The sequence below is a fragment of the Aegilops tauschii genome, chromosome 1 (genome assembly GCF_002575655.3).
Source record: "Aegilops tauschii subsp. strangulata cultivar AL8/78 chromosome 1, Aet v6.0, whole genome shotgun sequence".
Taxonomy (NCBI): Eukaryota; Viridiplantae; Streptophyta; class Magnoliopsida; order Poales; family Poaceae; genus Aegilops; species Aegilops tauschii.
This window is the reverse complement of record NC_053035.3, coordinates 458,441,626-458,453,054: the sequence shown is the minus strand read 5'-3', so window position 1 is coordinate 458,453,054 and position 11,429 is coordinate 458,441,626. Positions and strand designations below refer to the sequence as shown.

Genomic DNA, 11,429 nt, shown 5'->3' with positions numbered 1-11,429 from the left:
CTAATTTACAAATGATTCTGAAGTTTACAAGATATTCACAATTGTTTTAACATTCCAGAATTAAAAAAGGTCAGAATTAAAAAAGTGCTCACTTTTTTAAAAATGTTTGGGGATTTAAAAATATTCCCAAGTCAAAAGCGTTCAAATATGGAAAAAAATTGTGAATTAAAAAATATTCATAAACTCGAAAAACTATTGACGAATTAAGAAGAAATGAAAAAGGAAATCCAAAAGAAAACCAGCAATACCTACATAGCCACAGAGGAAACAAAAAGCCGACAAAGAACATTCTGGAATCTCCCCAAAACTGAAGTGGAAATGCGCACTAGGCTGACCCAGTTCCGTGCGCGAGAGTGAGGGTGCACGATTGCTCTACCAGGGCCGCTCTATACGTGGAATTGGATTCCTGAGTTGTGCCTACTTTTCCCTTTATTATTTTATTAGAGAAGGTTTTGTATGCGGAAATAATATCAAAAATCCAATTTGACTCTTGGGGGCATATGCTAGTGAATTCTACAAGCATTGTTGTTAAGCAAGGAGTACAAATAATCTAAAAAGACAACTAGCATAAGATCAAGGATTGCACTATTGCCCCCCCCCCCCCCCCCCCCCCCCCCGCGCGCGCAAAAAAATGGATTGCACTATTGGCCATAACGTAAGCCTCAGAAAAAGAATTGTCCGTGGCTTATATTTTTCTGCGGGAAAACATCCAACCTATTTATCTTCAATCATGACAGTACAACGAACATCAGAGATAATAAAAATTACATCCAGATCCGTAGACAACCTAGCAACGACTACAAGCACTGAAGCGAGCCGAAGGCGCGCCGCTGTCATCACCCTTCCCTCGTCGGAGCCGGGCAAAACTTGTTGTAATAGACATAAGCAGCCTATAAGAAATTAAATATTATATCTTTACTTAGTTGGAGGAAAAATAAGAGAAGAGAGAATGGAAGCCCGTTGTGGAATAAGAGCCGGCGGCTATAGTACGAGCCCCAAGACACTTTCTGAGATTGTAAGGTGGGCCAACCATTTATAAAGTATAGTACATATTTAAATCTTATTATTGGACTGTCATTTATTAGGTTGGCTATAGATGACATGACAACTCATTATAGCCGATTGTTTGTTGTATTATCAACGGTGAAAAAATAGTGTTATAGCGTTCTGAACAATGCCTCACTAAATAAATTGAGGTGCAGTGTCTCGCTAATACTACGCTATAACGCGAATAGCATATTTTTAGGGATACGCTATTTGCAATAGCATGCTATTTTTTTCATTGATTAATAACCATGCTCTTAGTAAGATCAGCAAAGTAAGTGTCAAAATGCACCAGATTGTACTACTCAGCGGCACAAGCTAGGGGAGAATAAACTTGATTAATTAAGGGCTAAATAGCGTTACAAAAGAAGATGAAGCCATAGGTTCATAACAAGATGAAATTAACACCCACAATACTTGTTCCACATCCTACGAGCAATTAAAAGTAGACAACATGTAATAAACATCAACTGATAGCTCATCGAATGAAAACACACATAGAAGTGACATCTGACGGTTCGATAGTTCAGTCACATAAATCAGTACATCACCAAAAAATGTCCAGGTCAGAATCAGACCAATAGTCCAGATACGGAGTAGCAGCAGCTTGGGGCTGAGGTTTAATCTTTTCCATCGCTAGCTGAGACGCCCGGGCGTTGATGGTGTAGCTGGAGAGGAGCTGAATGATCGTAAACGGAGGGTTGGCGAAAGACATCCCACTGTTGATCAGAGAACCTATGCCTTCAGAAACCCTCTCTGCATTATCAGTCGGGAGATCATACTGGTAGATGTCAAGTGAAGAATCTGAGGAGCACGCATAGTAGATGCAGTTGGGGACGATTGACGGGAACTTGTGCGTATTGACAGACACGCACATACGGTGACCGATGAAGATGGCACGGTCGCCAATGCTCTTCACAGGCTCGAGCTCATTGCTGTCGGTGACGCTGTCCAGCCTGAGACTAGCCACAATGGATAGTAACATGGACTAGTAACATAGGCATGTTACTAGTCCATGTTACTACCTCTATAGTGGGGAGTAACATATGTGTGATAACATATAACACTTCATTTATTAGGTTATAGACCCATCTTACCTTGATATATTTGATGTTACTCATACTAGTAGTAACTAGCTATGTTACCAATTTCACCTCTTTCTTCATTTATTGCAATGCCATATTATCTATTTAATTTAGATATGTGTGATGTTACTACTTATGTTATTTCCATTATGTGTAGTCTGAAAACTTTGAGGCATTGCTGCAGCTTGATGATAGCCAACAATGCTCCAAAAGATTCCACCAGGAAAATTTGGTTCGGTTCTCCCCTCCCGGTAAGATCGGCAAGCCGAGGTAAAAATTCGTCGGCAACAATTTCGTAATAATCAATGTGGAACAGCTTCATCAAACTGAAGATCTTGTCAGCCAAACCAACTGGAAGCAGAGCCGCCGTCCTCTGCCAACTATCGGTGGCGCAGATACCACCGCCGGCGGCCAGCCGCAACAAAGCGTATAATTTCACATCCTCGGCGTCTATACTGAAACGAACACTGTCAGGAACAGCCATGAAGTACTCCCGGTAACATCTGTCAGACAGCAAGATGAGGGTGGGTGAAGAACGGAGTTCAGAAAGATCAGAACTCGTAGGTAGCTTTCCCATGAAAAGACCGGAGAGAGCGGCAGCACAAACACCCACGTAGTTGGGCGACGCCTTGAAGCGGATCATGTGGCCGGTGAAAGGGTTGAGGACGACCGCTGCATGAGGGGGCTCCTTCTTGCCGAGGACGAAGAAGCCGCCGTGGGTAGTAGCAACCACAAAGTAGCTGCCGAGCAGAGGCAGGTCCTTGCGGACGACGAGACCGCTGACGGTGTTAACCAGAAGCCGCGAGTGGCTCTCGAAGACCTCGTCGATGATGATCCACCGGTGCGGACGGAAGCGGAGCTCGGAGGAATTCTTGGGGTCGTCGGTGGCGGAGCGCCAGGTGGGGCAGACGGCGCGGAAGTCCACGTAGCAGTCCAGGTCGTTGGTGTCCAGGATGCAGTCGGCGATGCGCCTGATGAGCTCAGGCGGGAGCGACGGCCAGTCCGCCATGGCCGAATGGATGGGAGGTTACGGGGTTGGAGAAGTTGGATTAATGCTCCGTCCTTCTATAGTGAGAGAAAGAAGATGGGAAGATGAAGGCGTTAAATAGAGGTTTAAGTGTGAAGGGCGGCATGCACCACGACGCAAGCGTCGTTGGAGATTGGAGCGCGAGAACCGAAGGGTGCTGGGAGTCCATTGGGTGTGCATATGGCCGCCATTAATCCACCTAGCTCATGGTCATGGGAAATGTCAAACAGCGGCGCTGCTGGTTCGTTCAGAATTGAATGGCCTCTCGAGAGGGGGCGGGGGTATTTTTCAATCCATTTTTGCATTTCTAATGAATCAGTAAAATTCAGATCCTTTTTGAATAGTTTGGATTGCTTACCATATGTGTCACATGGTAGTAAAATTCAGATCCTTATTTAAGAAAGAGGTGAGCACTGACCTTGTGTTACATGAACGATGCTATACACTGATAATTTTCAAACTGCAAACCTGGACATCACCATTAAATCCTCCATCGTGCATAGTTCCTTCGGCAACTGTCGTCTGCATACCAGTTTCGGTATTACATTGGGCATTAGAGCATCACGAGAAAAGTCTCGTAAAAACTCTCCTAAAGGCAAACTCTAATAGATCCCCAAAAAACGTCCTGTAAAACTGACTTTTACGGGATGACTGTATAACTTACGAGAACTTTTCTGATGGTCACTTTTCTTATTTCCCGGGCCCGCAAGTCAATGACAGGGGCAAGCGGCGGTGAGGCACGATGGCCCTCTTTGTTGCCATGTTCAGATATGCAAGCTGGCCCGCCAGGTGCTTTTTGCGCTCCACGTTGAATTTACAGTGATGCTACGGAGAAATGAAATTTGTTGTCACAAACATACCATATTTATAACTTATACTCAATTTCTCGTGGTATTATATCAAGAGAAAATTGCTAACATATAACTAGATTGTATGTAACTAAATACTTTGCTTATGTACAATGCATCATGTAAATCCATGGATTTAGTCAGCTTATAATCAAAACATATGCATAGACCCTGGCCAAGTTTCAAAACAGAGCGACGCAGGCCATGACGCAAGATAGCTGTATAGATGTATTTTCATAAAACTTCAGCGTTTGCATTTTCAACTTCGCATTAACACTCACCCGCAAAAAAATAACAAAAACCTTTGCATTAACACTATAATTTTTTGACGAGATTATGTTGAACTTTTGGAGATTATTTGACTGTCTTCCAAAGATCATTTCGGCGGTACCATGTGTGTATATATGTCCCACAAGTGTGCAGGACCCACGGATTCTATTTGACTCTTTGCTGATAGTATTTTAAATTCATTGGAATTCTTGGGACAGCTAAACACTCGTATTTTTGGCATCCAATTCCAATTCTTGAATTTTAGGTCCAATCAATGAGAGTCAAGCAAGGCGCAAGCAGACAAACGCAAATGTTGTGAACATATTACCTAACAAATACGACCGTTCGGCCAAACAGCATACCAAAGCTTCCTTGAGTAAATTAGCACTGCAAAGCTACAATCCACGCTTGACAGGGGGGCTTTGACAGGCTCGAGCCCCGCCTCCAAAAACTGGAAAAGGAAAATTACTAGTATTCGTATCAATATTTTGACCGTATTTGGACTAAAGGATTGAGAGTTTTTTACTTTTTCTACTCACTGTTAGCTTTGAGCCACCCTTTCATTTTCTTCCAAGATTCGCCACTGCACACTTCCATTGTAGCCTGAAGTAGCCACAATGTGTATCATCTGCACCACACATCCTTGTAATGACTGCCGTCTTCTCAGCTGATCAGCCCCAAAGTAACCAACGCTGAGCTTCGAGGGCCGGTCCAAATCGGTGAGAAGATTCTCTTCTCACAGAACAAGGCCAACAATGGGCATGGAACATGATATTGAAGACACACATATGATGAGCAGAAACAAAAGACTTGTCAGAAATAAAATGTCTGACCTATTAGACGAAGAAGGTAAAAATAACAAGAATGAACATACCTCCACTGGTATCCGCAGAATAACTCAGGACCAAGGATGAACCAATGAACTAAATGAAGCTAATTAGTTTAGGTTCTTCTTCACAGTACCTGCCATTCGGCCTTGATGTTGTTGAGATCCGCACCACATGACCTCCATAGCTGGGATAGATTGCACTTGATAGGCTGCTCGATTTTAGGCTCCCAAACAATGGTGGCCTTCGCACCATAGTACTTTCCCCTGCTCAGACGTACTGCATCGCATGCTGAATTTCACAATAACAGTACCACATGGCAAACACCATTTTCGCGGTCTTCAACCTCAAACAGGATAAAGCGGGATTACTTGGTGGCTGCCCCTGCCCTCATCGAGCATGCTATGGCCAATGGACATCGGGTTCAGGGCAGGCCGTTTTTTTCTACTGTACTGCCGCATGGACAGTCCTCCTGGTTAGGACAGTGCCCTACTGGCATCTCCTACTCTGATGCCAGAGCATCTACTTCTTTCCGTCATTGTCGGAGGCCAGGCTGCTCTTAGCATCATCATACAAGCCTTCCGGGTGGTAGGACTGTCTCATCTGCGATGATAATAAAGAGATAAAGATTCTGGTAGTCACGATGAGTGCAGTGATTCAGCCATGGATAATGAATGGAAGGTGGAGGATTCCGTACCTGGAGAGTATGTTTCTTGAGGGGACGATGATCGAAGGCAGGTTGTTGTGATATGTGCACGCAATCCATGATGCCTCCATCTGGACTCTGCACGTTTGTAAACATACAGTAATGAGAAGAAAAAACATGTTACAGCACATCTGAGTCCGAAAAAGAAAAGGCACTGTTCTTGCCACAGTGTGCAGAACTTAAATCTCAAACTTGCATCAACAACAACAACAACAACAACAAAGCCTTTAGTCTCAAACAAGTTGGGGTAGGCTAGAGGTGAAACCCATAAGATCTCGCAACCAACTCATGGCTCTGGTACATGCATAGCAAGCTTCCACGCACCCCTGTCCATAGCTAGCTCTTTGGTGATACTCCAATCCTTCAGGTCTCTCTTAACGGATTCCTCCCATGTCAAATTCGGTCTACCCCGCCCTCTCTTGACATTCTCCGCATGCTTTAGCCGTCCGCTATGCACTGGAGCTTCTGGAGGCCTGCGCTGAATATGCCCAAACCATCTCAGACGATGTTGGACAAGCTTCATCTTCCAATAAAAATGCAGCGAGACATTGTTGAACTATATACTCATCTTTTGCACTGAAAAGCTGCTCATTTCGGTAGGTGGGGAAATGTTAACAAAGAAACAGAAGGTTTTGCTCTTTTCCAACTGGAGGCTATTTGGCAGAAAAAAAAAACAGTCTGGATGGATGCAAATCTCATCTTCTTGCTCCGCTTTGCTTGAATTTGCCTACTCTATCACCAAACGTTGACATTAAAAAAGAAACAGGGTAGCAATGGAAAATAACACAACCGAAAAGAAGAAGAGAAAAGGCAATCTTTTCTGAATTTGGAAAATACAGCTTCTACCCAAGCTTGGTCAAATTCTAGAAAACGCAGCTACAGTAGTATTACCAAATTCACGGGAAGAAAGATGATAATTAACCCCAAGAAGGCAAGAACAAAGCCTAAAATAAAGAAGCAGTTCACGCCAAAGAAATCACCATTCTCTGCGCTGGCCCATCTGCTCAAGTGCATGAACACAAAAGTTCAGTGGCCACTATGAAATAAGATGTCAAAATTGAATTCAAGGGCCGGCTTGGCTTGTTGAGCCGCTTCAAGTGCCAGTGCACCCTCGCCGCCAGCGACGTACCTAGCAACTGCCTGCACCTAAGGCCAAAGCCTGCCTCCCCTCAGCTCAGCCTCCTTGTCTCAGACAGGAACAGGAACGCCCCTCGCCCGGAACCAGAACGCGAGACTCATCCCAATTCCGTTCATAGCAGAAGAGATTGAACGCGAGAGAGACTCGTCCCAAATCCCCACCGCACCCCACCCAAGCACCCTCGCCCCACAAGATCAACAAGCAGCACAATGTCGTCCAGGCCAGAGCCCCTTCTGCCTTCTCCCAAATCCCACACCCAAACACATGGGCTACAACCTATACGAATCCTAACACCCCCGCAAGCACCTCACCTGACCAAGTCGCCAAAGCCAAGATCGTAGATTGTAGTGCCCCCGCCAGGTTGCAGCCGATGCCGGCCATGGCCACGCCCGCCACCGGCATGCCCCTTCTCCTGCCGCAGTTGGCGCGCGCCCGGCCGGCCCTCTAGCCGCCGCACAGCCTCCCACCAGGTGCCGTGCCGTGCCGCCCAGGCCCAGCACCGACGGCCACCGATTGCCCTGACCACGGTCCCCGAGCGCCTTATCTCCGGCTTGCGTCCCACTGAAGAGAAGGAACGCACCGCGCTCGAGAACTGGCAAGGCCGAAGTTGAAGCGCAGCTCGAGCAAAAAAACGTCGACCCCAGGGCAGGGAAGCCTCCTCCTCTGGAAGCGGTGCCCAACACCCCACACGCACCGCCTACCACGGTGGCCTCCCAAACTCGATTTTCCTCTCGCAGGCGACACCAAGCAGCAAAGCCTAGAACTAGAACAGCAGGCACAGAGGCACACAGCTGGGCCGGAGTAAGCAATGGCTTTCCACCCACTGACTGACTGACACGCAGAGACCACCAACGGAAACAAAATCTAAAGATTCCTTATCTAATCGAGGTTAAAGGCAAATCTGTAGCTTGCTTGGACCCTCGGCCCTGCTATGCTATGCTAACCTCTCACCGGTGCATGCATACGGAAACAAAACAGCAGCAGCAAGCAGCAGCAAATGCGATCATTCAACAAAAACCGCAAATGCACAGGATAGGAAAACTTCACTTCTGGGATTGCGAGCACCCACCGCACATCATCATCCTACACGTCACAGGCCAAAACGTTCAACCATGAACACAGTTAACTGCATTTCCCGTTTTCGACACCAGATACTAGTGATGTATGTCTGTCTGTCTGTCCAGTTCGTGTTTCTGTATAGCCACATCATTCACTACTCGTTGCAGCAAAAGTCTTCCATCTTCAGTTACGTACATCCTACTGAGAAGCAAAATAGTCTTCGTTCTTCATTTACCTATAGCCTACAGAGCAGCAAAACAAGGTAAGTGACCACGGTTGGCACTAAAACAAGCAAGCGCAAAATAGAGTTGCAAGGGGATAATTACCTTACGTGGAAGCTCAACCCCAAATTTTCCTCACCATCTCTCCAGCCGCCAGCGTCAGCGCGATCAGGCCTGGCCAGTCCCTAAAAAATAGGAACCATGCTTAGACAAGGGTATAGGTTCTTGCCAGTGCGCAAGTCATAAATCATCCTAAAAATCATGGGAATATTAATAAGGAATTATCCCAGCAACAAAGGAAGGACACATTGGAATGGAACAATACAATACATGAAAACTCTGTTTCATAAAAACGCACTTCATAACTTATCAACTACCACAGTCATACAAAATCAGATCTGATCATCTTCTTTAGGCAGACACTCAAATATACTAACTGAAAGCCATACCATAAACAGAAAAAAAAAACACTGTAATGTAATAACAATACATATATAGATAGTTCAAGTATCCCATGTGAACTGCATGCAGAAAATGGAACAACAAATATAATACTGATGAATGGTTTTATAACAGCGCATAAAAAGAGAATCCTAATGGCAACACATACTCTATGGGTACCACACACAGTAGAGTACTAAAGGACGTGATAACAGAATCAAACAAACATCTCACGTTGGTGCTTTTGTCTAGGATTTTATAACACCAAGTATGCCACTGAGAAAATGATAGAGATGCTTGAAGACAGGTAGTATTTGGCATTTGAACCACTATTTTCGCATCACAAACTTTCCTACAAGCTCCTAAAGTTGCATTGAATATATGTGCATCGTATAAAAGATGGCAACCAACTGAAAATAATTACAATGCCAGTTCCCTACTTCTCCAGAACATATTGGAGATGAAGTAACCTTATTATACATAACTAGACATAGGCATGTTTATATATCACAGGTTAGAACTGCTGGAGAGTGCGCATAGCAGAAAAATAGCATTCATAGCACAAGCTAAAAATCACATGTGCACTGCTGGGTTATGCATAGCCAGTGCTCACAAATTAAATGTAAACCCTGATGTATATCGCGCAAAGCCAAAAGCAGGACCTTATCAGTTACCAATCGGAACCACCATCTCCATCATTAAGCAGGCACTCAAATTCAAACTGAAAGCCATAGTGTAAACGAGACAAATACACTGTAATGAAACGATACATATAAACAGTTCAAGCATTACATGCATGTGAACTGCATGCAGAAATGAAAAAAAAAAACACATATAGTAGTGATGTGCGGTTTTACAACACATAAAAAGAGAACTTTAATGACAATACATACTCTATGGGTAGTGGGTACCACACACAGTAGAGTGCTAAAGGACATGATAGCAGAATCATACAATCAGCTCATATTCGTGCTTCTATCTATGAGTTTAAAACACCAAGTGTGCCACCGAGAAAATGTTAAAGAGGCTTGAAGACAAGTAACATTTGGCATTTGAATTACATAACAAGCTTTGCTACAAGCTCCTCAAGTTCTATTCACTAATGTGCATCATATAAAAGATAGTAATCAACTAAAAATAATTCCAATGCCAGTTCCTACTTCTCCAGAACACATTCGGGATGAAGTAAGATTATTACTAGACATACAGGTTTTAATCAATCACAGGCTAGAACTGCTGGTGTGAACAGCGGAAAAATATCATTCATAGGAAGCCACACATCACATGTGTACAGCTGTACCAATGGTCTACATAATCAGTACTGACAAATTACAGCCCTGATGTATATTGTGCAAGGCCGGAAAGCAGGAAAGTACTTACAGTAGACGTCCTTTTATTGTAGAGTTAAACCAAGGGTTGGTTTGCTTTGCCTCAAGATTTTTGATTGCCTTTACGAGCTCCTCCCTCTCGTCATTAGCTGCCTGGGTATTTTTCTTCAATTCCTCGATGACAGCGTCAGTCTTCTTGGGATTGTACCTGCAGACCTGGGAACAGAAGAGGTTTCTTTGGTGAATTCCTAGTTTCCAATGGAAAAATAAAAAGGTGACGAACAATAGTATACAACGATGAGAATGTTGCTGCATCTTCAGCATCAAAGATATCGCATCAGTTAATCAGCTGGTCTGGCCAGCAAAGCATGCAGAGCAGATGAATAACAGCAGTCTAATAATCTTACATCACCGTCCTTCTTGACCCCCACACCTTGTTGTTCTAAACAACCTAAACCTGGTTGGTGCATGCTTACCAGGTCAGAATCATGCCATTACAAGAGACCACACATTGTCATACCTGTACCTTTTCAATGGCAAACTAAATGTAAAGCTGAAACAGAATGGAAGGATGTTGATTGGCCGGAAAATCACTGAACCCGAACTAAATGTTAATCAAAGGGGAAATTCCCCAAGCGAGGAACTAAACCAATGGGACGTAAAATTCTACAAAAGCGACCGAACTCGTCATCCTTCCTTTCACTACATAAATCAATCGCTCGTCACAGAATAAAATACTCCAGCAAAGCGGATCGGGAATTTCCAGGAACTGGTGCGCGAGAGCGAGCGGACTACCTACTTCGATCAGCAATAGCCATTGTCCTTCCTTCCAACACATAATCAAACGCTGGTACGCTCGAGCGAACCGGATCTGGAATTTCTACGATGTCCCGCACGAGCACTACGAGAGGGGGAGAGCGAGCGAACTACCTCCTTGGGCCCGCGGCGCAGGCGCTTCCCCGTGGAGAGAGTCCGCTCCATCCGGGGCCCGGTGGCGCGGGACGAGACGGGTCCGGCGGCCCTCTGCCGGAGGGCCGCGACGGCTCGCGGAAGGCAGCGGGGGCCATCCAGGGGAGGCGGTGGTGCGGCGGTGCGAGCGAAGGCAGCGAAATGGGACGGGCACGAGGAGAAAAAGGTGGCTCCGAGCTTTGGGGTTTCGTGCCTGGATTTGGGAGGGGGACGGGGTTTTATCAGGGGCCGAGGTCGCGCTCGCTCACAGCGCAACACACATGGGCCGGGCCAAGCAATACTTTGGTTTTCTTTGGGTTTCTGTTATTTTCGGGGTTCCCTTTCCCCCCTATGCTCTTTTGGGCAAATAGAAATGAATAATTTAAATTAAAAACATGAATATTTTTGGTACAACTAAAATTATTTTATTTAAATTATGCGAGCATTCTATTTCTAAGCATTATATATATGTGTGTGTGTGTCTTTT

The 11,429-nt window shown here is 44.9% G+C and overlaps 1 protein-coding gene across 6 annotated transcripts; it reads right to left on the bottom strand.

Annotated features, from left to right (window-relative positions):
* Nucleotides 1–1,385: 1,385 nt before the first annotated feature.
* LOC109765745 (uncharacterized) lies at nucleotides 1,386–11,148 on the bottom strand. Of its 6 annotated transcripts, none has more exons than XM_073500938.1 (9): nucleotides 10,925–11,148; nucleotides 10,047–10,210; nucleotides 8,331–8,410; nucleotides 8,015–8,246; nucleotides 5,799–5,885; nucleotides 4,814–5,704; nucleotides 4,603–4,742; nucleotides 3,821–3,981; nucleotides 1,386–3,678 (listed from the first exon to the last, which is right to left on the bottom strand). In XM_073500938.1, exon 9 carries the CDS (start codon nucleotides 3,136–3,138, stop codon nucleotides 2,263–2,265), a length of 876 nt encoding a protein of 291 aa, XP_073357039.1. In that variant the 5' UTR covers nucleotides 3,139–3,678; nucleotides 3,821–3,981; nucleotides 4,603–4,742; nucleotides 4,814–5,704; nucleotides 5,799–5,885; nucleotides 8,015–8,246; nucleotides 8,331–8,410; nucleotides 10,047–10,210; nucleotides 10,925–11,148; the 3' UTR covers nucleotides 1,386–2,262. The 6 variants fall into 6 exon arrangements, with proteins under 6 accessions (XP_073357039.1, XP_073357043.1, XP_073357025.1 ...); XM_073500942.1 differs by having other exon boundaries at nucleotides 4,603–4,725; XM_073500924.1 differs by having other exon boundaries at nucleotides 4,603–5,006; nucleotides 5,149–5,704.
* Nucleotides 11,149–11,429: the final 281 nt, after the last annotated feature.